Genomic DNA, 27398 nt, shown 5'->3' with positions numbered 1-27398 from the left:
CCGGCGAGGGCTTCTCGTGAGATCCCACCTCTATGGTCTGCGGAGGCGGAGCTTGAGGCCGGGTGCATGACGGGCCGGCGGTGGACCGGCCCAGGCTCCCATCATGGCGGCGTCGGTGGCGGCTCTTCGGTTCTGGCTTTGGGCTGCGCTGCTTGTCCTTGCGGCAGCAGTCTACGAAGACCAAGTGGGCAAGTTCGATTGGTGCGTGCGTGTGGGGCCTGTTCGGGAAATGTGTGGCTTTTTTCTCAGTACCAGCCTTGTGCCTGCTACAGGGAGGACGGGGTGACAGGCAGCAGAACCGGCTGCAGAGCTTGTGGGGCCCATTGCAAAATGAAAGTGTGGGACCCCGGGTTCAAAAGTTAAAGAGTTTTAAGGTACCACAACGGGGCATTAAATGAAGCGTCAGGGGCGCTCCTAAGCCAGTCTCCATGTGACAGGTTGCGGGTTCGTGAAGCGGGCCCCGGCATTCAAGCATGCTTGGGGTTCTGGCCAGAGGTCACTGTTCCTTCTCTCCCGTCAGGGCCTGTTTCTGTGACTGTCAGGTTTCTGATCTGCTGGGTGTCGGGGTCGACAGCCCCTCAGTGAACTCTCGTTCTTCCTCGAATTGGCATCTCTTGGGTATGTGAACAGGAGTTTGGGTCTTACCCTGGGTCCTAAAACTTGTACCATTTCTCCTCTTTCAGCCCAGCTCGGCCCTGGGCCTAGAACAAGTCCAGGAAATCTCACATCTGCCGGGAGGTGCCGTTCATAGAGATGCCAGTTACTTAATTCACGTACTCCGTTTTTCCTCTCTACCGCCCCCTTCCTTAAGACCCTGCAATTAAGGTGTACTCTCGTTGGAGGCTAAATTTTGGCACTTAGGGTTGGTGTGACTTGGGAAGGTGACTTAACCACTCTGTGCCAAGGTTTCTTCATCTGTAAAATGGGTTTATTAATGGTTCATTATTCCCTACAGCACTTGTAAGGTTGAATGAGATCATTCTTTTAAGTTCGCACTATGTCTGGCTCATTGAGTACAGTTACTGTTACCCATTGTTTTTATTTTTCAGAGAACAGTTTATTCTTCAGAGCCTAGCTCAGGTACCTCCTCCTCTGTGAAGTGTTTTCTGTGTCATATACATTGATTCACATATTTGTTGCTTGCCTGTAGTAGGCCAACAATTGTTCTAGGTGTTGTGGATAGATAAGAAGGAGCTTGGGGCGCCTGGGTGGCTCAGTGGGTTAAGCCGCTGCCTTCGGCTCAGGTCATGATCTCAGGGTCCTGGGATCGAGTCCCGCATCAGGCTCTCTGCTCAGTGGGGAGCCTGCTTCCTCCTCTCTCTCTCTCTGCCTGCCTCTCTGCCTACTTGTGATCTCTCTCTGTCAAATAAATAAATAAAATCTTTAAAAAAAAAAAAAAAAAAAAAAGAAGGAGCTCAGTCTAATGGGGGCAGATGAATATGTATGTGATAGAGAGTGTGATAAATGCAACATAAGCCATATTTTTAATTAGGCAAATGCTCACAATGTAACATGCATATTACACATATACAGTCTATATGCCTATGTGGTATGATTCCAACTTACAGAATACTACGTATATATAATTTACAAATAGAAAACCAAACAGGGAAATATCCTGAATCATTACAAAATTTTTATGGTGGTGGTATTTTAGGCATTTTAAATTTTAAAAAATACTTTTGTGTATTTTTCATATTTTCTACAATGAGCAGGGACTACTTTAATTCTTCTTCCCCCTTTTTTTTTTTTTAAAGAATTTATTTATTTATTTGACAGAGATCACAAGTAGGCAGAGAGCCAGACAGAGAGAGAGAGAGAGAAGAGGAAGCAGACTCCCCACCAAGAAGAGAGCCTGACGCGGGACTCGATCCCAGGACCCTGAGATCATGACCCGAGCCGAAGGCAGAGGCTTAACCCACTCACTGAGCCACCCAGGCGACCCATTCCTTTTTTTTTTTTTTTTTTTTTTTTTTGAGAACGCAAGCAGGGAAGGGACAAAGGGAGAGGGACAGAGAGAGAGAGAATCCTAAGCAGGTTCCATGCTAAGTGACACAGGGCTTGATCTCACAACCCTGAGATCATGACCTGAGCTCAAATCAGGAGTCGGCTGCTTAATTGACTGAGCCACCCAAGCACCCCAAGCAGGCAATACTTTTACAGTCGCGATGAAAGATAACAATATTTTAAAAGAGAGTATGAGACTTGGAGTCAGAAGGTCTTAGTCTTGTTTTCTATTTCTGACCATAATTACTTGACTCCACCAGACCTTAGTTTACTTACCTGTAAAACGAGTGATAATTTTTCCTTGTAAAATAAAGTAATAACATTCGTCTTATGCATTTCTTAGTGTTCAGTGGATATAGCATGAATTAAGTATGCAAAAATACAGACAGAAACTGTTGAATGTCATATAAGCCTATTCTCTACTCTCTGCTTAGTTTTTTCCCTTTTTTTTTTTTTTTAAAGATTTTATTTATTTATTTGACAGTCAAAGATCACAAGTAGACAGAGAGGCAGGCAGAGAGAGAGGGAGAAGCAGGCTCTCCGCTAAGCAGAGAGAGCCCGATGCAGGGCTCGATCCCAGGACTCTGGGACCATGACCTGAGCTGAAGGCAGAGGCTTTAACCCACTGAGCCACCCAGGAGCACCCCCCCCCCCGCTTTTTTTAATCAGACCAAACAACATCACAAGAGAAATTTTGTGTAAATGCCACATGTGTTTAGTTTGCTGGAGATGAGAGTACTTTTTCCTTAACAGCAATGTGCAAGCAACTCCTGTGTACTTGGTAGTGTGCCATGCAAAGCTAATTATATTCCCTTTATGCTTAGAGAAGGGCACTGAAATTGATGAGATATATTCCAAGGAAAGTTTGAGTAATGAGTCAAATGGATCCTGAACATGCAGTGGGCTCAAAAAGGCTATAGAAGAGCACCTGGGTGGCTCAGTGGGTTAAGCCTCTGCCTTCGGCTCAGGTCATGATCTCAGGGTCTTGGGATCAAGCCCCGCATTGGGCTCTCTGCTTGGCAGGGAACCTGCTTCCCCCTCTTTCTCTCTGCCTGCCTCTCTGCCAACTTGTGATCTCTCTCTCTGTCAAATAAATAAATAAAATTGTAAAAAAAAAAAAAAAAGAAAGAAAGAAAAGAAAAGACTGTAGAAAACAGAAGCCTAACCCAGTTTTATTGGAAAATTTGCGTGATTTTTTTTCTCCAGGGGTCCATGAAAACAGAAGGGCAGTTGGATTGTGTGTTTGTGGACATTAGGCTTTGTGCCTCTTCTCTCACGTAATAGTCCCACTATTAATGAATACAGAGAGGTCTAATGTTTGTTCCAGTGGGATTTAGGCCAGGTGTTCTTTTGGGTGGCACTTGAGATAATATGTGCTTGCATTTAGAAGTAAGACTTGTGGGGGTGCGTGGGTGGCTCAGTCAGTTAAGTGTCTGTCTTCAGCTCAGATCATGAACTCTGGGTCCTGGAATGGAGCCCTGTGTTGAGCTCTGCACTCAGCACGGAGTCTGCTTGTTCATCTCTCTCTACCCCTCCCCCTGCTCACTTTTGCTTTCTCTCTCAAATAAATAAATACATAAAATGTTTAAAAAAACAAAAAAGTAAGTCTTATGCTTCTTATCTCTTAGGGTGTATTCTCTCTTCTTGTTCCCTTGCCTTCTGACTATGTTGCATAGAAATCTTGCTTTTGGTCAGATCTCCTCATTAACAGACATTCCTCACATGTCTTAAGATAGGTAGTTTGGTGATAACATTGTGTGTTGGTGCAGTGGTCTTTTCCCACGACGTTTTGTGCAGTGACGATTTGGGCCCCTCACATTCTCACATTTCCCTGTCCTCTCTTCCTCAGGAGACAGCAGTATGTCGGGAAGCTCAAGTTTGCCTCCTTGGAATTTTCCCCTGGATCCAAGAAACTGGTCGTGGCTACAGAGAAGAACGTGATTGCAGCATTAAATTCTCGGACCGGAGAGATCTGTGAGTGACCTGTGTGGGGCGCTTATCTTGGGATGGAATGACTGACCATAGTGAATCCAGAATGGACTGTGGCTTGTGTAGTCTTCTTGGCTGCTTACGTGTTCGGGGCAGGTTGGCTGAAAGATGTCTCTTACTGAATTCTGATACTGGTTTTGCAGTTGTGTTGTCTTTGAACAGGAACTGTTTTCCTATAACTGGTGTTTTTAGTTTAGACCCTCAGGCTGAGTCCTGACAGTTCTTAAGTTAAGATGTTATTTTGAAATATTTTTCTATTTCTGTTTTCTATTCTGCAGTAAAGATTTGGATGCCCCATTTAAGTTACTTATGCTGCTTTTGTGGATGTTTTTGGGGACCAAAATTATGGAAATAAGATTTACGATCACCGTTTTTCTTGTGAATCATAGAGATTCTGTTAATTTTGTCTTTCATTTATATGTTTGGGGTGGTAGGGAGTATGGGAAGTGAGGAGTTCAGACTGGGACAGGAATGGCTCCTCTCAAACCTTCCTCCCCTCATTACCCAGTGAGTGAGTGGATCATTGCTGGTTAGCTGTAATCCTTCTCTCCCTTGAAATAAAATTAGATACCACTGTGCAAACAAAGACCTCTTCCAGTCTCTCCTACCTGTCTTCTTGGATACCTCTGTCCAGTTCATAGTAACGTCTCACTCTCCTGTCTCTCAGTGTGGCGCCATGTTGACAAGGGCACAGCAGAAGGGGCTGTGGATGCCATGCTGCTGTACGGACAGGGTAAGCGAGTCCTACTTGGTCTTTATCATGGTGTTGGCTCCATCTCCCCATACAGGGTCTGTTAGGGAAAGGAGAGGAGAGGGGTGTCCCCAAAAGGAAAGGACAGGTATTGCAAGTAACTTCTATTTACATCTGTACCTCAGCGGTGTGGCCATTGCTCCTTGACCATCAGAGGAGGCCACAGAGTGCCAGTTGGGGAGATGACTTCACCGTGGTCTTTTCTCTTCCAGATGCAATAACTGTGTCCAATGGAGGCCGGATCATGCGTTCCTGGGAGACTAACATTGGGGGCCTGAACTGGGAGATTACCTTGGACAGTGGCAGGTAGAGGGCAAGAAGCTATATTTCATCTAGGCTTGCCTCAAGGCTTTGCTGGAACACAGGTCTGCATGGACAGCAATGCAGGGTCTTTTGACGTTTTTTCCTCACGGGCCACCGAAGAGCCCAAACGTCAAACGCCATGCGTTTTGATGAGTTGAGGTCACGGAACACGTGGTGACTCTGCCAGTGTTTATCGAGCACGTGTTAGGTGCAGTACGCATCCTTGCACTTGATTGCCGCTCCTAATCTTACCGTGACGTGAGAACTCTGCAATGTCCTAGGTATAGGAATGTGATATGAACTTTTTAGCATTTAATTTTATGTTGAGAGAACAGCTCAGGCTGCTGTATCTTTGCTGGGTTGCTGTGATCACAGGGCCGGTTGCAGTAGTGGACTCTGCTTCTGATGGTTACATGGTTAACACCTGGTGCCCCCCCACCAGGCCATGGGAACACATACGTGACCCTGAGAAAGTTTCTGTTGTCCAGAAACTCATGGTCAGCTGGGGGAGGCAGGCACATAGCCTGTGATGACAGTCCGGGGTGAAGGATACCATGGAGGAGGGTTGGCCTGCTTGCTGGGAAGTCCTAGGGGAGGGAGGGAACAACCCTGAGGAGATTCACGGGGCTTCAGGGAAGCAGCAGAGCCGAGGGGTTGAGAGCACAGCCTCTCAAGCCAGCTCACCAGAAGCAGAGCCGGTATTAGGACCCTGATGCGTTTGACCCCAAGGCCTGTTTTCTTACCTATCAAGCTATAGTGGTGGCGTTCCAGATTCTCTGCTCTAGTTTGAGACCGTGGGGGTGTCAGGCTGTTCTCACCCCTGTACCCATGCTCAGTTTCCAGGCACTCGGGCTGGTAGGCCTGCAGGACTCCGTGCGGTACGTTGCGGTCCTGAAGAAGACCACTCTTGCCCTGCATCATCTCTCCAGCGGGCACCTAAAGTGGGTGGAACACCTCCCTGAAAGGTAAGGCCACCTGCCCAAGGGGTGACAGCCGCCTTGTTCTGCTCTCTATAAGCTCCTCTTTCTCCAAGAGTTGGAAGTGTTCTGACTCAGCCTCCCCTTAATGTTGGCATCGTGTGTTGGGCTCACTGGGTGTAGGCCTGTACTCACAGGCTGTACTCCTTCTGGCATTTCGTTTATAGTGCGGAGGAAATTCTTAAACTGGGCATTAGACACAGCCCAGCAAGGGGAGTGGCTCCTCACTCACAGTTGTAGCACTCTGGGCTTTTTGACTTCACTTCACGTCAGACTGAGCCTTTCGTTCATGTTATGAATCAGAACAACTCAAAAAGAGCCCAGGGTGGGGCGCCTGGGTGGCTCAGTGGGTTAAGCCTCTGCCTTCGGCTCAGGTCATGATCTCAGGTCCTGGGATCAAGCCCTGCATCGGGCTCTCTGCCCAGCAGGGAGTCTGCTTCCCCATCTCTCTCTGCCTGCCTCCCTGTCTGATTGCGATTTCTCTCTCTCTGTCAAATAAAAAAAAAAAAAAAAAAAAAGAGCCCAGGGTGACAAACTATAAGTGATTCTTAATCTCACAAAACAAACTGAGGGTTGCTGGGGGGATCAGGGGTTGGTATAGGGGGGTGGGGTTATGGACATTGGGGAGCATATGTGCTATGGTGAGTGCTGTGAAGTGTGTAATCCTGGCGGTTCACAGACCTGTACCCCTGGGGCTAATAATACATTATATGTTTATAAAAAAAAATAATAATAAATTAAAGGAAAAAAAAAAAGTAAAAAGAGCCCAGGGTCGGGACTGAGTGAGGTTTGAGATGGTTTCCAGAGGTCTTAGTCATGGAAAGCATTGAATATGGGAGGGATCAGGACAGAGGGAAGAAAGGGAAAGATTTGCTCAGACTTGTGGCCATTTTCAGGGTGTAAAAACTCAAATTCAGATGTGGCCAAGTGCTCGGCACCCCTGAGCAAAACAGGTCCCGTGGGGATTTCTGGCAGCTGCAGTGTGCCTGGCTTACCTCCAGGGGGCAGCCTTACTTAGCTGATTGGCACCCTGTAGGCATGCCGAGCATTGCTGCTCCTCCTTTTTAAGAAGAGTTAGAAATCTGATTTTTAGGGGCGCCTGGGTGGCTCAGTGGGTTAAAGCCTCTGCCTTCGGCTCGGGTCATGATCCCAGGGTCCTGGGATCGAGCCCCACATCGGGCTCTCTCTGCTTAGCGGAGAGCCTGCTTCCTCCTCTCTCTCTCTCTGCCTGCCTCTCTGCCTACTTGTGATCTCTGTCTGTCAAATAAATAAATAAAATCTTTAAAAAAAAAAAAAGAAATCTGATTTTTACATGTTAAGTCTCAGTTTTAAATGTTGGTGACTATTAAAAAAACAAAAAACAAAAAAAACTGGGAGTCAAACAAATCCTACTTGGGGCCTGCTAGGTTGTGACAAGAGGACCCCTGAGGACGGGCCTGACCTGTGGCTGAAGCTGTTGCTCCTTGCTTTGTCTTCCCTCTCTTAGTGACAGCATCCATTACCAGATGACGTATTCCTACGGGTCTGGGGTGGTATGGGCCCTCGGAGTTGTTCCCTTCAGCCACGTGAACATCGTCAAGTTTAACGTGGAAGATGGAGAGATTGTTCAGCAGGTATGGCCAGGCGTCTGGCATGAGGTGCCGTGTGGATTGTGAAGGGGAATAGACGGAGCCCGCCTTTGCCTCAGGGACCAGGGAACTTGGCTGGGCAGATGCAGAAGCCGTTCCTGGTCCCTGATTCTGGTCACTTGGAGGCTGCTTTCTCCTCATCGAGCATTTATTTAAAGCCCTCACATTCATGCATGGTGCTCTCCTGGGGTGGATGGGAAGTTACATAGGTTTTTTCTCATTGCCTGCAAGTTTCTTAGGAGGTACTTCTGTGTAGTAGTTATAGGAAACCACGTATGACAAATATGGGAAAGAAACACTTATCTGAAATATTGGGTCTTAAAGATGACCTGGTATGTTTTTCCAGATCCTGATTTTCTCCAGTTTGGGAGCTCTTGGGAAGTTGGAAGGGGTGGGAAGAAGTCCTTTTTTCTTTTTTTCCAAGATTTTATTTATCTATTTGACAGAAAGATAGCACAAGTAGGCAGAGCAGTAGGCAGAAGGGGAGGGAGAAGCAGGCTCTCCACTGGGCAGGGAGCCTGATGTTGGGCTTGATCCCAGGACCCTGGGATCATGACCTGAGCCGAAGGCAGCTGCTTAACCAACTGAGCCACCCAGGCACCCGGAAGAAGTCCTTTGGAACCAGTCACGAAGAACCTTCGATCTTAGCCCCTGTGACCTTGCTGATGAGTGGAGAATAAAATGTAAACATTCTCACCAACGTCCCGCTACAATGTCTGTCCTATAGGTTAGGGTGTCAACCCCCTGGCTTCAGAGTCTCACTGGAGCCTGTGGTGTGGTGGATGAGGCTGTCTTGGTGTGCCCTGACCCGAGCTCACGGTCCCTGCAGACCCTGGCCCTGGAGACAGAGTGGGAGTTGAGACAGATCCCGCTGCAGGTAAGAGGTGGCACTGCTGCTCCCTGGCCCGAGGCCTTGCCTTTGCTGCTTAGAAAAAGTTTTTCTCCCAGTGACACGGCTTTCTTCCTGAGCCTCTGTAGTTGTTGGGAGGTTAGGCTTCTGGCTGGACTGGTGTAAGGAGCAATGGGCCACTCTTCTCTTTAGAGAACCTGAATGGGAGCTTCTGGAGCTACATGCCATGGCCTGATTACTTCCCCTGGCAAAGTGGGTTAGAGGAAGGAGGCCTGGGATGGATCAGTGGACCAGTGACTTACCTGCTTGTAGCCCTAATCCTCTTTTTTTCTTGCCCTTCAGTCCCTTGACTTAGAATTTGCAAGTGGTTTCCAGCCCCGGGTCCTGCCCACGCAGCCTAACCCAGTGGATCCTTCTCGGGCCCAGTTCTTCCTGCAGTTGTCCCCAAGCCACTATGCTCTGCTGCACTACCATCATGGAGCCCTGAGTCTGCTCAAAGACTTCCCACAGGTGACTGCAGGCAGCGTGGTGCTAGGAGTCAGGAGGATCTGTCGATGTTTGCTCTGGATCCAGGCTTCTCTTCTATGTGTGGTTTGAGATGGGTTTGCTTTATTTATTTATTTGTTTTTAAAAGATTTTTTACTTATTTATCTGACAGAGAGAGAGAGAGATTGCAAGTAGGCAGAGAGAGAGGGGGAAGCAGGCTCCCTGCTGAGCAGAGAGCCTGACGTGGGGCTCAGTCCCAGGACGCCAAGATCATGACCTGAGCCGAAGGCAGAGGCTTAACCCACTGAGCCACCCAAGCATCCCAAGATGGGTTCACTTTAGAGCAGAAATGGAATCTTTTTGTTTTTCTGAGAGTTCCAAAGGATATTTAGGGTCAAACTGGCACCTTGTTCTGAGTCCACAGGAGAGTGGGGGCATTCATTCGAGCTTCCCTATAGATACTAAGAACGTTGTGAAATTTAGGGCTGGCGGGTGACTGTGTTGGGGGTAGGGGAAAGGCCTGTTTTCAGCTCTGGATGCCTCTGAGGCCTCCCTCTGTTCTCAGGTGCCCTGGCTGCTGTACTTCAAAGTCAGGAGCACTTTCAGCTCCAAGGCCAAGGGACGTCCCTGGAGAGATGCTCCTCTGTAAGGCTGATGAGTGGTATAGGCCCCATTTAGGAACTGACACTTTGCTTTCTTCCCAGGCTGCCCTAGTGAGCTTTGCCACCACTGGAGAGAAGACGGTGGCTGCAGTCATGACCTGTCGCGGTGAAACGGTGCGTATCAAGGATACCAGCCGGCACTTGGGGGTTCTCCTTCCTTATGTCTCCCAGGAGCCCCGAGAGCCAAACATCGGGGCAGTTTGAACCTGGGGGCAGGAAGCTATTGAGAAGTAAGTTCTCACTTGCTTTGTAGTGCTTTGTGTGACCCTGTCCCCGGGAGTGGGAGCCTAATAGTACAGCCCCACTTCCTTCTGTGGCTGTTAAGAGCTCCGTAGGCTCTGTGAGCAGGAGTGAGGAGGGACCTTTGTTTTCTCCTGGGTACTAAGATGACACAGAAGGGAGACCTTCAGTTCGGTGACTGGGGAATAACCCCGTGGGTTAAATGTTCTCATCTGTCCTCTCTTTTCCCCAGCAGAAACCGAGCAGTTCTGAAGAGGGGTCCCTGGGGAGCTTCCCAGAGAAGCCCAGGGCTCAGGTACGGTGTGGCATTGGGCAGTGTGCCAGACCTAGGCCTCCAGGGAGGCTGGGAGCAGGTCTCCTAGAGCGCTCAACCCTGGCGGGGTTTGCCACATGATGTAAATCGTGCTTGTCTGGATCCTTTGTAGTTGGGAACTCGGAAGTAGAATCTCTAGAATCTGTTCTTAACCACTTTCTCTTCCGGCTCCGTTCCCCGTGTCTTCTGGGCCTCCGGCTGGTATTGCTGAATGGCGATCTGTGTGGTTGCACTGGAGCAGAGCACGGGCCCTGGGGCGGGGCTTCTGCTGTGTCTTCCATCTCCTGAGCTTTCCTGAAGAGATTTGTGATTTCCTCGTGGGGGTCTTCCCTCTCTTGGGGAAGTCTGCTGCATCATACTGACTTCCTTCTGCAACAAGTATCATGGTTGTTACTCTGTGTATTTACTCGGATACCTCATTTCTGCCTTGCAATTTAGCTTTCTATTTCCTTCAAAAAAATTTTTTTTAGACTTTTCATTTTATTTATTTGAGAGAGAAAATGAGAGAGAGAGAGAGAGAGGATGAGAAGGGGAGGGTCAGAGGGAGAAACAGAATCCCTGCTGAGCAGGGAGCCCGATATGGGACTTGATCCCGGGACTCCAGGATCATGACCTGAGCCAGTCGCTGACGAACGGAGCCACCCGGGCGCCTCTTTTTTCCTTTTATTTTCCTTTGCATATATTTCCTTTCTTGGCCTGGACCTTCTCTAGGGCATTAACCCCAATTCTTGGATTTCCTCTGTGGGACTTGGCTTTGGGGGATCTCTCTGTTGACCCCTGTCATCTGTCCCCGTAGGACTTGCTGACCTGCTTCAACCAGACCTACACCATTAACCTCTACTTAGTGGAGACAGGTCGGCGGCTGCTTGACACCACCGTCACCTTCAGTCTGGAACAGAATGGCACTCGGCCAGAGCGGGTGAGTCAGAGCCTTTGCATCAGGCTCCGTCTGGGGGCTTCTCAGCACAGGCCGGGCCACAGCCTTGGGTTGGGGTTAGGGCTCTCTGGACACGGGCTCTAGTTCTTCCTGAGGAGCTGTCTTGTTATAAGGCCCCGTGACTAATAGTCAAAGCAGGTAGCGTTTATGCTAAGTGGCGAGCGTGCCGGGCACAGTGCTGCTCAGCATTTATGCCCGAATTGACTCACCTGTCTCACCAACCTTGCGAAGTGCTTATTACTGCCCTCGTTTTACCGACGAAACTGGGCCTTGTGAGATCCCGAGCTGTGTCCAGAGTCACGAGCCCATAAGACGTCGCCGGTGCCCCAGCATGCGCTTGTGGTTGGCGCCTGCGTGGCCACTGTGCATTCAGGGTGTTCTCAGATTCTCTGGGCTGGGGCTTCTGTATCTCCAAAACGGAAACTCTCACCTTGGCCTTCTGCTCGCTCCGTGGGGAGTGACTGGAGCATGAGGGACGGACGCGGTGCCCGGGAAACTCTGAGACCACCCCTTGGAGAGGTCTGAACCGCAGCCTGGCGGCGCAGCGCTGGCTCTGATGCGTTCACGTTCCCTCCTTGGGGTCTGGGGGGGACGCCGTGTTGCCTGGACAGCGAATCACCCGGAGTCCTGGGCCTTTTTCCACTTCTGATGCCTTGAGTTTGGGGGGGTCCAGCATGCAGAAGCATTTGGATTCTGGCTGACTGTGGGGGCCCGGGCTCTGCTTACAGCTCTACATCCAGGTGTTCTTGAAGAAGGACGACTCGGTGGGCTACCGGGCCCTGGTGCAGACAGAGGACCACCTGCTACTCTTCCTGCAGCAGCTGGGTGAGCGCACCTCAGTCAGCCCGTTTTTGTTAGGCCTGCCCAGATTTCTAGTCAGACTGTATTTGGGGGTCTGTGGACTGGCTTTGAGAAAGATTCCAGTGGAGTGTAGCCTGAATAGTTTGTAGAGCCATATTTTTCTCTGCTTTTGAACAATCCCTTAGCATTCTAAGGTGAAATCTGGACCTTCCCTTACCTGAACTGTTGCATGCCACCCTGTGCGCTGCTGCTCTCGGCCTGACACGAGAGCGTCTGGAATCCCCAAACCATGGAGAAGAGCCTTCAGGCGATGGGGGAGGCAGGCATGGCTTTCATAACCGGGGTTTCTGTAGCAGGGAAGGTGGTGCTGTGGGCCCGGGAGGAGTCGCTGGCAGAGGTGGTGTGCTTGGAGATGGTGGATCTGCCCCTGACGGGCGCCCAGGCCGAGCTGGAAGGAGAATTCGGCAAGAAGGCAGGTACGCACAGAGCACCCTGGGAACAGCGCCGTGGCTGGGGGGCACTGCTCTGGGAAGGGGTCTGCTAGTTAGACCGCAGGAGATGCTTGCTCACGGCATCCCCGGCTTTCTGGGCACAGTCATTTTTGCCCGTGTGTGTGCAACTTGCTCTGCGACCAGTTTTCGGGGCCCTCATGGCCGTGTGGCTTACGTAACCGTTCTTTTCTCTGAAAGGAGCCACTTGGGAACCCCTCTCGGTCTTCACTTAGTATAGTCACATAGCTGCCATTGCCTCAGTTCCTCAGATTTGCCAGGCACTGTGTCATGCCTTGTCCGCCAGGCACCAGCTGCATCTTTCTGGAGAGGTGTGACTGGGTTGATGGGGTTGTGGTGGCCCGTGGTGCGCTCTGGAGCCCCCCAGTCCCATGCCCCAGGATGGACTCGGTTCACTGCGCTCTGGTCGGTCCTGCCTCGGCCTCTTGCTCCCATCCCTCTACCTTGCTCCGCGGCCACGTTGACTGAGGGCCTCCTCTGGGCCGCGCACCCCGGTAGGCATTGCGGGTTTTCTGAGCCGAGGATTAATTTGACTTTACTGTTTATTTCTGCTGCCCGGATCCAGCAATTCAAGGTAAAAATGTGCTTCTTGCTGCCTTGTTGCCTGTTGCCTGTCCACGTGGCTAGCTTTTGGTTAATTGTTTGTTTTTCCTGACCCGCATCCTTGAAGTACATACTGTGTGTGCACGGACCCCTGGGCCTGTGGCTTGTTCCGTTTGCCCCTCACTTCTCTTCCTTGAGCTGAGGTTGCTTGCAAGTAGGATGCGCAAAGGCACTACTTTTTTTTAAGTGAGCACTCACCGTGGACCCCGCGTGGTGTGAAGTCACGTGTGTAGGTCACGTGGCCCTTGGACTACACGCAATCTTACGCACGAGGAACCGGAGGCCAGAGATTATGTACATGAGCTGGGTCACCCAGCTAGTCAGCAGTAGAGCCGGGGTTCGAGTCCAGGCTGCCAGACTCCAGAGACCAGGCTCTGTACTCGTGCTGCCACATTGACCCCGTGGGGGAGACTTGAGGGTGGTGGCCTCCTTGACAGGGTTTGGGGGTTGGAGGCAAGTAGGACTGTCGGGTGTCGGTTTAATAGACAGGGTGGGAGTCGAACCATGGGTAAGGGAAATGCCCGTCCATGGCACACTTACCTCTGCACACCCACACTCTCCCCCCTTCTGGTTTTGTCATGACACCCGGAAACCTCCTTCTGGCCATTCTGGATGCAGGCTGTGGTGGAGACATGCTCAGCATGGCTGATCCCTGACCTCCTGGTCTCCTCTTCCAAGAGGCCAGGAGGTGGGCGTACTGGGAGCCAGGAAAATAGGTTTTGGAGTTCCTGCATGGCTATACCCAAGGGTGAGAGTGGTAGCTTCAGTTAAAGGACCGCCCTTCGGGATCCCCGCCTGGCATGTCGTGGCTTAAGTGCTCCTCAGGAGCGGGAGAGACCTCTCGTTAGAAAAAGCTCCTTGCTGGAAGCACCTAGTCTGATGAGGGGTGAGCCTCAGTTCTGGTACGTTCTCCTTGACACCAGACGGCCTGCTGGGGATGTTCCTGAAACGCCTGTCGTCCCAGCTCATCCTGCTGCAGGCGTGGACCTCCCACCTCTGGAAGATGTTTTACGACGCTCGGAAGCCCCGAAGTCAGATTAAGAATGAGATCAACATTGACACCCTGGCCAGAGATGAATTTAACCTCCAGAAGATGATGGTGATGGTGACGGCCTCGGGCAAGGTGAGGGCTTTAAGCCCCAGGTACCAAACCTTCTGACTTTCCGTGTGTGGGAAGCAAAAAGCCTTTGGTAGAGGCTAGTACTGGTGCTGATTTCCAAGGAGAGAGCTCTTCGGTTTGTCTTCCTAGCAGTGAGTTAGGTGTTTGTTTATCTTGCAGCTTTTTGGCATTGAGAGCAGCTCTGGCACCATCCTGTGGAAACAGTATCTCCCCAGCGTCAAGCCAGATTCCTCCTTTAAACTGATGGTCCAGAGGACGACGGCCCATTTCCCCCACCCCCCACAGTGCACCCTGCTGGTAAAGGACAAGGTGAGGCTGCCAGAGAGGGTGTGGCTTTTCCATGTTTTTAAGTTGAATTTCTTCTGGGCCTTTGAAATTCTGGGAGGGCTAGGGACAGGTGGTCAGGGGCTAGAGCTCTGTTTGTTCCAGCTGTTGGAATGGAAGACGCATCCAGGACCCATCCAGGACTGATGGGGGTTGACGCTGGAGGAGGTGTGATGTCACCAGACCCGGAGCGAGCCAGCCCTCCTCCTTCCCACACACAGGCCGCTGTTAGCAGCTGAGCGGCTGCTTTCTCTTTAGATGAGGGAGAGAAGGACACAAAGCTATTTATTTCTGCCTCCCAGAATTAGCTGGATTTTTGTGGATTCACTCTAGTGTCATTAGAAAGAAGTAGTTTCTCTCCTTCTCTCTCTGCCCCTTTCCCTGCTTGTGCTGTCTCACTCATTCTCTCTCAAATAAATAATAAAAATAAACCCTTAGGGGCGTCTGCGTGGCTCAGTGGGTTAAAGCCTCTGCCTTCGGTTCAGGTCATGAATCCCAGGGTCCTGGGATCGAGCCCCACATTGGGTTTCCTGCTCAGCAGGAAGTTTGCTTCTCCCAGTGCCTCTGCCTCTCCCCCTGCTTAGTCTTTGTCTCTCTCACTCACTCTCAGATAATAAAAGTAAAATCTTTAAAAAGGAGAAAGGGCACTTTCTAGGCTTGGTAGGCACCACTGGAATGGCTGCCTGAGGTTAGTGAATTGGTACTTGACCGTTCTGTTTCTTCCTCAGCATGTCCCGTGCTCGGCCACGGGGGCAGTTCGACCGTTTCCCTCCTGACACGTTAGCCTCAGTTTACCTTCACGCAAAACGTTATTCTGCACAAATAGGGCATCCACACAGAACGGTCCTGGGAATGTGTCACAGTTGAGCTGAAGTCCTAGCTCTCCAGTTCTTTCCTTAGCATTGCATCCTTTTCCTGCCGCTGGTCTGACCATTGGCTTGTCCGTCTCAGGAATCGGGGATGAGTTCTCTGTACGTCTTCAATCCCATCTTCGGCAAGTGGAGTCAGGTGGCTCCCCCAGTGCCGAAGCGCCCCATCCTGCAGTCTCTGCTTCTCCCCATCATGGATCAGGACTACGCCAAGGTGCTGCTGTTGATCGATGATGAGTATAAGGTAGGACACTTGAGTGTGGCCGGCGAGCACTGGGTGGGGTCCAGTGTGGGGAGGGCGGTCCCCGTGGCAGCTTGCGGCCAGAGCTGGGACTTGGCAGTCAGCGCGAGTGTGGGCTAGCAGGGCATCTCTGAGCCACCCAATGGCTTTTCCTTCCCTGCACCTGTGGAAACTCAGGCTCTTAGCAAAAGGAGATTTAAGCTCTGTTTGGGTTCAGTGGGCTTTAATTCTTTTAAAATTGATTGTGTTATTTTTAAGGCTTTTTGATGGCAAACTTTAATGAATCTTGGGAAACTGCACAGAGCACCCTTTTCCTTTAACTGTTTTGGGCTCTCTGGGGTTTTCAAGGTCACGGCGTTCCCAGCCACCCGGAATGTCTTGCGACAGCTACATGAGCTCGCTCCTTCCATCTTTTTCTATTTGGTGGATGCAGAACAGGGACGGCTGTGTGGATATCGACTTCGAAAGGTAGGGAGGGCACCCCCTGGCGGGACCTTCTATGGGGGGGTATAAGCGTTTCTTGTCTATTTGGCTAAGAAGTGGATTATGCTATTCATTTTGTTGAAAATGTGGCTCAGCATAGTCCTAATGTCTGATTCATAGGCCTTTTCATATTGATCAGCTGCTACATGGCAGACAAGATTCTAGGTACTGTGAAAAGAGTAATGCCCAGGAGATAAAATTTTTGCCCCCATGGAGGGTTTTTTTTTCTTTTTTTAAAAGATGTATTTATTTCAGAGAGGGGGAAAGAGAGAGCATGTGAGCAGTGGGAGGGGCAGAGGGAGAAGGAGGAGGAGAGAATCCTCAAGCAGACTCCTTGCTGAGCATGGAGCTCGATGTGGGGCTTGATCCCAAAATCAAGAGCCAGCTGTTTAAGTAACGGAGCCACCCAGGCGCCCTCCCACCCAGCCCACCCGCCCTCACCGCCCTGCAACCCATGGATATTTTAGTCCACGTTCCTTTTCTCTAGCAGAGAGAAGGAGTGTTGTTGTCCATTCTTGAGAGGGTGGGAGGTGGAACTGAGGTTGAGTAGAGTTGTACTTTCTGTATGCAGATGCCGTTACTGACCCACTCTTGTTAGAATGTGTGCTTTGAATCTGATTTTTTTTTTAAAGATTTTATTTATTTGACAGAGACCAACAGTAGGCAGAGAGGCAGGCAGAGAGAGGGGGGAAGCAGGCTCCCCGCTGAGCAGAGAGCCCGATGTGGGGCTTGATCCCAGGACCCTGAGACTATGACCTGAGCCGAAGGCAGAGGCTTTAACCCACTGAGCCACCCAGGTGCCCCTGAATCTGATTTTTAAAAATGGGGCTGATTTTCTCCTCTGCTGACGTACTTGAGTCCAGTGCTAGCAAAGACTGATAGACAACGGCCCTGAGGGCCAGCTCTGAGGTTCACAGGTTCACAGGTTCACAAGGCTGGCCTTGGCCTCATTAGCAGGCCTTCTGACAGGAGGGATCTGGGTCATATACTCACCAGCGGCCCTCCATCCTGTCCCACAGGGCCTTTTGCAGTGCAACATAGAGCTTAGGAGCTTGGACCCAGCTGCCCGGATGGGAAGCCGGGCTCTATGATTTATTAACTTTGTGATCTTGGGCCCATGACGTCCCTCGTCCTGTTTTCTTGTCTATGGTCTCCCCAGAAAACATGTTCATTACCCCTGTGGGTGAAAAATATTGTCCCCTCAAGTTATTAAAAAGGGGCCTTGAAAGAGATGGCTCTTCATGGTTGGGGGAGCAAGCTCTCGGGTATCACGATTGGTCGAATCCTGAGGACATGGGAAGAAACCGTGGCCAAGGGAAGACAGAGGACACAAAGCTCTGTGTATACACAGTGTGGATGGATAATAACTTCTTTAACTGTGGGGTGCCTGGGTGGCTCTGTCCATCAAGTGTCCGACTCTCAGTTTTGGTTCAGGTCATGATCTCAGGGTCATGAGGTCCAGCCCCGCACCCGGCTCCATGCAGTGTGGAGTCTGCTTGAGATTCTCTCCCTCTGCCCCTCCAGCTCATGCATGCTTCCATGCTCTCTCTCTCTCTCAAACAAATACATCTTTAAAAAAATAATATATTTAACTGTAAAACTTTGTGAATTGGTTTTCTTTGACTATGAAGAACATCTCCTATAATGTTTCAAGGTCCCTGGCAGTTTAGTGATTTACTGCTAAGCTCAGATATTGGAGCCATAGTTAGTAGTAGTAAGTGGTAAACTTTCCTTGGATATTTCCTACTCAGATAAACAATGGGATGGGACGCCTGGGTGGCTCGGTTGGTTGGGCAGCTGCCTTCGGCTCAGGTCATGATCCCAGTGTCCTGGGATCGAGTCCCACATCGGGCTCCTTGCTTGGCAAGGAGCCTGCTTCTCCCTCTGCCTCTGCCTGCCATTCTGTCTGCCTGTGCTCGCTCTCTCTCCCTCTCTCTCTGACAAATAAATTTAAAAAAAAAAAAAAAAAAAACAATGGGATACCACTGAACATTCCTCTCCTTTCTTACTGGCTTTACTGTCTTGCCTAATCAAACAGAGATCCAAAACATCTGCACAAACTAGATCCTTACTGCTGTTTCCCTAGGAGCTCTGATCTCTGTTTCTTTGGGCACAAAGGCCCCAAATAAAGGAATGTGGGACGTCTCTGCCTATAGCTGTCACAGGACTCAGTGTATTGTCCACATCATAAGTGCTGGCTCTCTTGCCCCGGCCCTAGGATCTTACCACTGAGCTGAGTTGGGAGCTGACTATTCCCCCAGAAGTGCAGCGCATCGTCAAGGTGAAGGGGAAGCGCAGCAGCGAGCACGTTCATTCCCAGGGCCGCGTGATGGGGGACCGCAGCGTGCTCTATAAGGTACGGTTCTGCGGTCTGCTGCCAGGCAGAAGGGCAAGGGTTTGGATTCTGGCTCTGGGGTTTGATAGCTACTTGATCTTGAGGGAGTCATTTCATTCCTTTGAGCTTTCATTTCTTGTCTGTCAAATGAGTCTGACAAGTGCCTCCTTTGTAGGGCTGTCGTGATGATCACGTGACACTCACGCCTAGCATAGTACCTGGCCTATGGCTGCTACCGGTAGATGCTAGCTCTTGCTGTTCATGGTAGTGCTGGTAGGATGCTGGGGGCTTAAGCCTTCATTGATCCAGTAGAAACTCCATCTCTGTGATCCACACTAGTTAGTGGTGAAGGAGAGAGACAGAGAGGTGGCTAGTGGGCTGCCAAACTGTTGGGAGAGAAGGCAGCCTTGTAGCGATGCGTGGTCATCAGTGGCCCCCTCCGCAGAGTGCGGGCTGAGTTGGAGGAGGAGGCGTGATGCAGCCCAGAGTGCAGCCAAGGCAGCTGACGGGGGAGCAGCTTCACGGGGCGTGGGCTGGACTGTCCAGGTTCACACCTGGCTCTGCCCCACGCGGGCTGCTCTTCGTGGGTAGTTTGCAGAGGCTTCCCAAATGTCCATTTTTAAGAATATAATGGGGCTAAGAGCACCTACATTATAGGATTGTCGTGAAGATAAGTGGTAACACATAACGACACGTAACATGGTTAGAACAGTGCCAGTCTCGTGGTTAACCTTATTACCGCTCCTGATTAGAAATCTTTAGGGACGGTTGACTTCGGCTGCAGTCAGTTTGCTTTAGTCAGTCAGAACGGCCAAAATAATACAAATTCTAGAGTATGCTTGATTGTGCTAGAAAAAGTGTATTCTTTATGTAATTTTACATTTATGAGTTAGAATTTACAAAGAGTACTTGTATTTTTCTAAGTAGTTCTAACTAGGGCTTAATTAGTAGTTCTAAAGTAGGGCTTTTTTGGATTTATACTCATCACACATGCTTTTTAGTTTTTTTTTTTTTTTTTTCAATAAACTTCTTTTTGTTTTGGCCTAATTTTAGATTTACAGGAAAGCTGGAAAGATGGTACATTGAATTCGCATGTGCACCTTACCTGGTTTCCCCTGGGGTCTGTGGTGCATCTGTCTGAACTAAGAAACCAGCATTGGTATAAGACTGTTGACTCCAGACTTTCTCAGAGTTTCACCGGTTTTCCTGCTAAGGTCCCTTTCTGCTGCAGGCCCAGCCCTGAGCCCCATGCTCCACAGACTTGCCACGTTTCTCTAAGTCTCCTCTGGTCTGTTTAGTTTTTTGTTGTTGTTTTTTTTTAAAGATTTTATTTATTTATTAGACAGTCAGAGATCACAAGCAGGCAGAGAGGCAGGCAAAGAGAGAGGAAGGGAAGCAGGCTCCCGCTGAGCAGAGAGCCCGATGAGGGGCTCGATCCCAGAACCCTGGGATCATGACCTGAGCTGAAGGCAGAGGCTTTAACCCACTGAGCCACCTAGGCGCCCCCTATTTAGTTTTTCGTCACCTTGATAGATTTGAAGAGTATGAGGCAGGTGTTTTGTAGAGAATTTTGGTTTGTCTGACGTTTTTCTTGTGGTTAGACCATGGTTGTGGGTTTAGAAGGAACACCACAGAGGGGAAGCTGTACTTTTTTTGGGGGGAGTTGGTGGGGTTGCTAGCAGGATGTCAGACACTCTTTTAGACTCTGAGATATATCCGTGAACAAAATAGACAAAGTTGAGGCTCTAACTATATTCAGGAGAGACCAGAAAGCAAGTACACCGATAAATGTAAAGCGTATCAGAGGGCAGCTAGTTCTATTGAAGAACAAAGCCGAGAAGGGGGTGAAGTTGGGATTGGAAGGGCGTGCAAGTTAGAATAGGTTAAGGAGGATCTCACCATAACAGTGACACCTCGGAAAGGAAGAAGGATAGTGCGTGACATCAGGGGAACAGCCTTCTGGACAGGAAGGCTGGAGTGGACCTGGAGGGTTCCAGAAACAGCAAGGGAGACAGTATGACTGGAGTGCGGTGAGCAGGGAGAGTTCAGGCTGCTGAGGTCAGAGGGTGGCAAGACATGTCATGAGGCCACCACCCCGGCCTTGGTGTTGAGTGAGCTGGAGTGCCGGTGGGAAGTTGGGAGCACGGGTGTGACCTAAGTGACCGAGGTTAAGGGCTCGCCCAGAGGACCAAGGGAGACAGCAGGCAGACCTGCTGTTGCAGTAAGCCTGGTGACATGGTGGTGGCTTGATTGGGGTTGGGGGTGGGGAGGAGGGACCAGATTCCAGGGCGTTCTGAAGGTAGAGCCAGGAGGATATGCTGGTGGGTGGGGTGTTCGGTCTGTGCCGGAGAGAGAGAAGGGAGTCAAAGAATCAGAGGTCCTGGGTCTCAAACCTGACACGTGGGGAGGCCTGCGGGGAACAGGCTTTAGGCAGGGGCAGGACGGGATACCCTTTGGGGCATGTCAGGTTTGAGGTGGGACATTTAAGAAGGGATACTGAGATAACAGCCCTTTAGAGTCTGGGGTTCAGGGAAAGTGTAGTGTGGGTGTGTAACCTTGGCCATTGCCAGCACCCCTGGGTGGTGTGACCACAAGAGCGAGTGTAGACAATGTTCAGGAGACCGGGGAGATGAGGAGTCTGCAGAGTAGACTGACAAGGAGCAACCAGTGGGGTGGAGGAAAACCGGGGCCGTGCGTCCTGGATGCCAAGTGGAGAAAGGGGTTTTTTTCAAGATTTTATTTATTTATTGGACAGACAGAGATCACAAGCAGGCAGAGAGGCAGGCAGAGAGAGTTGGAAGCAGGCTCCCCGCCGAGCAGGGAGGCCAACGCGGGACGTGATCCTAGGACGCTGGGATCATGACCTGAGCTGAAGGCAGATGCTTAACCCACTGAGCCACCCAGGCACCCTGAGACAGTGTGTTGAGAAGGGGCGATCACCTGTGTCCCATTGTTCTAGCAGGTCGGGTGAGAAGAGGACTGAGACTTGTCTGTTGGTTCAGGCGTAGGGCGGGCCCCGGCGCAGAGAAACCGCACTGGGGGAGCAGTGGCTTAGGTCAGGGAGTGGGCAGGCTGGATTGTATCTCAAGTTAACCATTTGCTGTGTCTGTGACATGAGCAAGTTGCGTTGTGGCCTGCAGCCTTCTCTCACCGACCGCGTACGGGTGACAATAGCTCCATTTCAAGGTGGTTTGTGGGATTCTGGAGGGGTGATGTGGGCGGAGCACCTGATGTGGCACGTGGCACCCGGGGACTCTAACCAGGGGCCGTGATGACAAGCTCTGGTAGCGAGTTCCTCCGGCCAGGAAGCCCGATTGCTCTGCCCGCCAGCAGGCTTCCGGGCGGCCTTTCCACCCAGGGCTCCCGCACAGCAGGGCTTGTGATTGGCCATCACGGTTCTGGAGGAACTCTTCTCTCCTCCCCAGAGCCTGAACCCCAACCTGCTGGCCGTGGTGACGGAGAGCACAGACACGCACCACGAGCGCACCTTTGTGGGCATCTTCCTCGTCGATGGCGTCACTGGGCGCGTCATCCACTCCTCCGTGCAGAGGAAGGCCAAGGGCCCTGTCCACATCGTGCACGCAGAGAACTGGGTGGTGGTAAGAGCGCCAGACGTGTGGGTGTCAGTCAGGTTCACGACCCAGCCAAGACCTGTGTCTCAAATCCTTTCAGTGCCTCTTGTTCCAGAAACTGGTAGCCTCTTTGTGTTTCTATAGAATCCAAACCCCTGGATGGCAGCTGAGGTGCTGTTTAGGGAATTTGGCTCAGGAATTAGATGACCTCGGGCTCATGGCAGCCCTTCCCTTTCTTGACTGTGTGACCTTCTAAAATTTTTTTTTAAAAGATTTTATTCGACAGAGAGAGCGAGAGAGGGGACGCAAGCAGGGGGAGTGGGAGAGGGAGAAGGGGACTCCCCACTGAGCAGGGAGCCCGCTGCGGGGCTGGATCCCAGCACCTGAGGATCATGACCTGAGCTGAAGACAGATGCTTAACGACTGAGCCACCCAGGCGCCCCTCGACTGTGCGACCTTGAAGTGATTATTGAGCTCCCTGTGTCGCATCACTCATGAAGGAGGGCTAGGAGAGTGTCTTCTGGTCTGGGTTGGAATAACGCTTGCCACATGATAAGCACTCAGACCCTAGCTATTGTTATTCTGACTTCTGAGTATCTTGAGAACTCCTTTGTCTTAAGGTGAACTTTGCCTAAAGCTAGATAAAAGTACCCTGAAAGTTAGTAAACTTGGTAGCCGGGTGGTTTCTGTCCTTCCTGGACGTGTAGCTCATGCGTGGAAAGAGAGGTGCCTTCTTGCGTCATCCCCCTTTCCAGCCCAAGTGGCAGCTTAGTCCCCAGCTGTCCCCCTCCTCTCTCTAGTACCAGTACTGGAACACCAAGGCCCGGCGCAATGAGTTTACGGCGCTGGAGCTCTACGAGGGCACTGAGCAGTACAACGCCACTGCCTTCAGTTCCCTGGACCGCCCCCAGCTGCCCCAGGTCCTCCAGCAGTCCTACATCTTCCCTTCCTCCATCAGCGCCATGGAAGCCACCATCACCGAGCGGGGCATCACCAGCCGGCACCTGCTTAGTGAGTGACCAGGGGAGGGTCTCAGGGTGACGGTTTTGGTTTCTGTAGGGCGCCACACGGAGGAGAATCGCAGCTGGACGCGCATCACGGGCACAGCCCTGTTTGACCACTAGGGGAGGCTAGAGAGGAGGGCTTTATTGCTGCAGGAAAAGTTCCTTAGTCTAGCTTAGCCACCTATAAGAGATTGACAGGACTCTCATTTCTCTCCTTTCTGTTTGTTTGGGAGAGAGCGCATGTGCACAAGACGGGGGACGGTGGGGAGAGGGTAAGGGAGGAGGGAGAGCGAATCTTAAGCAGCCTCCCCTTGAGTGTAGAGCGTCGTATGGGCTCGGCTCCCATGACCGCACCTGTTTCTCCGCAGTTGGGCTGCCTTCCGGAGCCATTCTTTCCCTTCCTAAGGCCTTGCTGGATCCCCGGCGTCCAGAGATCCCAACAGAGCAAAGCAGGTGAGACGCTTGCAGGAGTACCGGAGCCTCCGACCCTCAGGAACGTGACCTGTTGATGATGCCTGGTCCTCAGCCTGCCGCGTGCTGTCTTGCTGTGCTGGGGGCAGAGCAGGAGCAAGTCTGATGAAGACCTCTCCCTTCGTGGAGATAACATGCTGGTGGGGGAATGGGATGGATGTTACGTAAGATAAGCAAGAGAAATAATACCGTGTCACGTGTTTATATATGCTACAGAGAAAAAATTAAGATGGGACCAGGCCTATGTATGGAAGGGTGGGGTAGGGCATTATGAGGGGGCGTAACTTGAGAGTGTGGCTTGGGGTGCCTGGCTGGGAAGGTGACTGCAGAGTGAAGCCTGTGGCTGTCTGGGGGAGGGCTTCTCAGTCAGGGGAGGGCTGTGCCCGTGCCCTGAGACCGTGGCTGGCGAGCCAGAAGCAGGGAGGAGGCCACACTGGCTGCAGCAGCCGGTGGGGTGGGGCATGGGAGGCGGTGAGTTCGGGGAGCTAACGGGGCTGGGTCACGTGGGGAATAGCTTGTCACCGTTAGCATTCAGTTCTGTATTGTCAGCCATCATTTGCATATTTTCTCGCCTCCATCCTGAATTCTGTTCACTTAGGGGTGTGGGGAACTGAGCAGTGTGGGAAGAGAGCAGATCCTCCTGTGTTTGCACAGGAGGAAAGGGGGAGTGTGGTTAGCCCATGGGGTGAGCCTAGGCTTTTCTGAGGAACGTGGACCGAGGCTCTCTGAGTCAAGAGGCTGCACGTGTGGGTTAGACTGGCCCTGACCTCCTCTGGTGTGAAGCACCGGCTGTCATTCGATTTAGAACAGGGTCTCCCCTCTACCCAGGTTTCTTTCTTGGAGCCCCTGCTGACATTCAGCTGCCACATTTTTAACTACTTGATGCAAGTAGACCTTGAAGGAAGATTCGAGGCTAGATACGTGGCCTGGAAAGCTCCTGGGGCTCAGAAAGGGCAGCCGAGAGGTCCCCTTGCCGCGGTATTGAATGCCGGTCCTGGCTGATGTTTTGCAGGGAGGAGAACCTGATCCCATATTCCCCAGATGTGCAGATACACGCAGAGCGATTCATTAACTACAACCAGACAGTTTCTCGAATGCGAGGCATCTACACAGCTCCCTCAGGCCTGGAGTCCACTTGCCTGGTGAGTGGGGCTGCCTGCTACCGTGCGCAGCGGCGGCCCTTCAGTTCATGCTCGGGAAGCAGCTGATGAAATTCCATATCCTTTCTGTCCAGAGCTCGAGGTCCTGGTGGACCACTGGCCGCCTCTCTCATGTATTTCTCGTTCCCTCCGCCTTCCAGGTTGTGGCCTATGGTTTGGACATTTACCAAACTCGAGTCTACCCATCCAAGCAGTTTGACGTCCTGAAGGACGACTATGACTACGTGCTGATCAGCAGCGTCCTCTTTGGCCTGGTGTTTGCCACCATGATCACCAAGAGGCTGGCACAGGTGAAGCTCCTGAATCGGGCCTGGCGGTAAGGGTGCAGGACCCCAGCGCCGGAGAGCAGAGAGCCGGGGGCAGCAGGGGCCAGGCGGGGAGCTCCGGCTGCGGTGCGGCGGCCCAGGCGGGGACGCGGGTCGGGTGCTCTCCTCAGCTGAGTCGTGGGAAAGAAGCTGGACTCTCATGGAGACTCCTTTTGGGATGCATCTGCTGCAGCGTCGGCGGCCGGTGGAGGCTGAGCTCTCTCAGCCAGGGATCTCGAAGCCTCTCCACAGACTCGCCCTCACAGTCCGAAGGCCATGACCCCACTTCCCTCCGTTGCCTGTCCATGAATGTTGTTTCTTTGCCAAGTCCCCCTGACAGATTTTTCTCTTTCGGGAGGCCTGCTTCTGTAGATTTTGGTTCACCTTTTGTGTTTCCCAGGCTTACGTAGAAATCCTTCTGACCGTTTCCCTGCCTCATGCTTCCCAGTCAGGCGGGAGCTCTTACTGGTAACTCCGCCTCATAGGTGCTTTTACTCTTTCATGTTGGGAGGAAGAAGATCTGTGCTTAGTTGAGGCTTAAAGACAGATCCAGCCTCTCAGGGATTCTCTCCCAAGAGCTGAGGAATCTAGATATGGCATCAAAATTCAAGCCTCTGGTTTGGGGGCTGTCAATCATCCGGTGGGGCCATGCAGTCCTTGTTGCTGTTTATCACAAGTCAGCTGTGACATAGTGTCCTACTTTGTCGGTCATTGCCCATGCTTTGCGCCTAAGGTGTGTCCGAGCCAAGGCCGCCTTAATACTACTGAATTGCCTGAAACTGCAAGAGATTTCAAGGGAGGAGAGACTCCACCTGTTTCACAGTACCTCCTAACCTCTCAGTTCACCCCCAGGCTGGCCTCGTCCTTCGCTGACCTAGTCAGAGCCAGCCGTCCTGTTTGAGAACCTCATTATTTATTTTTTATTTTTAGATACAAATTCATGAGCGCGTCACCACATTCCTCCTAAAGTGGGTAGATTTTAAATATTACTGCTGCAACCTTTGCAGCTTTAAAAGCGGGGTGGGCGGGGTGGGCATAGGAAACTGGCATGTGGTGGATGAAGCCTTGCCTGTCGGCTGAGCTGTTGTCTCTGACAAATGGAAAAAGTCCTAAAAGTTTCCTTTGTGCCTGGATCCGGGGAACGATGGCGTTTTTCTTTCCTGTGAAGGATGACGTGTGCGGAGGAGACCATCTCTAGCGCTGTGGGGGGCAGTGCTTCACTCAGGTGTCTGAATAAAGTGGATGAGGAATGGAACGAATGGCCAGTCCTTCTTTCTGGTGTGGGATATGGAGGCGATTTCTGCGTTAGATGGGGCCGAAAGCTGTGCAGACACACAGTGTATTTTAATAGGGAAACATTCCAATTTAATCATACAAGAGTCATGTTATTTATTATTATTATTGTTAAGATTTTATTTACTTGGGCGCCTGGGTGACTCAGTGGGTTAAAGCCTCTGCCTTCAGCTCAGGTCATGATCTCAGGGTCCTGGGATCGAGTTCCGCATCGGGCTCTTTGCTCGGCGGGGAGCCTGCTTCCCCCACCTGTCTCTCTGCCTACTTGTGATCTCTGTCAAATAAATAAATAAAATCTTAAAAAAAAAAAAGATTTTATTTATTTGAGGCAGGGGAGGGGCATAGGGGGAGGGACAAGCAGACTCCCTGTTGAGTGGGGAGCCTGACGAGGGACTTGATCCCAGGACCTTGAGATCATGACGTGAGCCGAAGGCAGCCACTTAACCGACTGAGCCACCCAGGCACCCCAAGAGTTGAGTTATTTAAAAACAAAATTCAAGATCTTTTTGTAGTCATATGCTGCTGGTAGATGATGCTAGTGGGAGGAAGAAAAATGGGAGTCATTTTACTTGAGTAATAAAATTGTGAAGTGGATCTGAATGAGTCAATGAGCATTTAAGTATCTCCAGAAAGAACAGGCATCGATTCATCCTGACTCAGAGCATGGTTTCTCTAAAGTGTCCTGGGAGAAGGGAATACGTACAAGTTAGAAAAGATCCTGGCCTAGTTTTGAGAACGCCCAGCTGGAATCCCCACCGCCCTACAAAAGTACGAGCAGGCTACGTCATTGGCAGCCCACCCGCTGTGGGCTCCGTTGGCACAGCCCCCCAGTCTGCTGGCTGCTGGTTTTGCCTACGTATGCGCCAGAATCCAAAGAGCAAGCTGAGCAGAGGGAAGCTACCTGCCTTTTCGTAAAAAGCCCCGGGTTTGGGCTTTAATCATTACCATTTTACTGAAAATTCTCTCAAAGCAGGTGATCGAAAGAGCTAATGCTGAGGGCATGGTCCTGTGTCCCATCTTATCATTTCTCTACCTCTCCTTGTCTTAAAGCCACACTTGGTTGACTAGCTTTGCTCAGCCTCTACCTCTGATCTGTTTTCTTCTATTTCTGTGCATCTCCCTTGAACCATCTGTTTCCCCCACCTTCATTAATGAAGTTCCCTTG

At 51.1% G+C, this 27398-nt stretch overlaps 1 protein-coding gene across 7 annotated transcripts; it reads left to right on the top strand.

Annotated features, from left to right (window-relative positions):
* The first annotated feature begins 49 nt into the window (after positions 1-49).
* EMC1 (ER membrane protein complex subunit 1) lies at positions 50-26195 on the top strand. 7 transcript variants are annotated; one of them, XM_004741325.3, is made up of 24 exons: positions 50-201; positions 3857-3981; positions 4664-4729; positions 4960-5053; positions 5887-6015; positions 7514-7640; positions 8383-8532; positions 8848-9015; positions 9696-9767; positions 10129-10188; positions 11003-11125; positions 11872-11968; positions 12298-12420; positions 13019-13027; positions 13980-14179; positions 14336-14485; positions 15452-15613; positions 15959-16078; positions 18312-18449; positions 21854-22027; positions 22801-23011; positions 23373-23457; positions 24488-24617; positions 24776-26195. In XM_004741325.3, exons 1-24 carry the CDS (start codon positions 104-106, stop codon positions 24953-24955), a joined length of 2991 nt encoding a protein of 996 aa, XP_004741382.1. In that variant the 5' UTR covers positions 50-103; the 3' UTR covers positions 24956-26195. The 7 variants fall into 7 exon arrangements, with proteins under 7 accessions (XP_004741382.1, XP_004741383.1, XP_004741381.1 ...); XM_004741326.3 differs by having other exon boundaries at positions 10126-10188; positions 12301-12420; XM_004741324.3 differs by having other exon boundaries at positions 10126-10188.
* Positions 26196-27398: the final 1203 nt, after the last annotated feature.

Source organism: Mustela putorius, unplaced genomic scaffold (assembly GCF_011764305.1).
Source record: "Mustela putorius furo isolate JIRA1106 unplaced genomic scaffold, ASM1176430v1.1 tig00003853_pilon_pilon_pilon, whole genome shotgun sequence".
Classification (NCBI taxonomy): domain Eukaryota; kingdom Metazoa; phylum Chordata; class Mammalia; order Carnivora; family Mustelidae; genus Mustela; species Mustela putorius.
The sequence above is the reverse complement of the archived record's forward strand: the minus strand, read 5'-3'. Positions and strand labels throughout refer to the sequence as shown.

Coding starts and splice junctions, on each gene's coding strand:
- EMC1 (XM_004741324.3), top strand. CDS start 104: ATGGCGGCGTCGGTGGCGGCTCTTCGGTTCTGGCTTTGGGCTGCGCTG. Junction 11,126..11,871: donor ATGGCACTCGGCCAGAGCGG/GTGAGTCAGAGC, acceptor CTCTGCTTACAG/CTCTACATCCAGGTGTTCTT. Junction 24,618..24,775: donor GCCTGGAGTCCACTTGCCTG/GTGAGTGGGGCT, acceptor TCCGCCTTCCAG/GTTGTGGCCTATGGTTTGGA.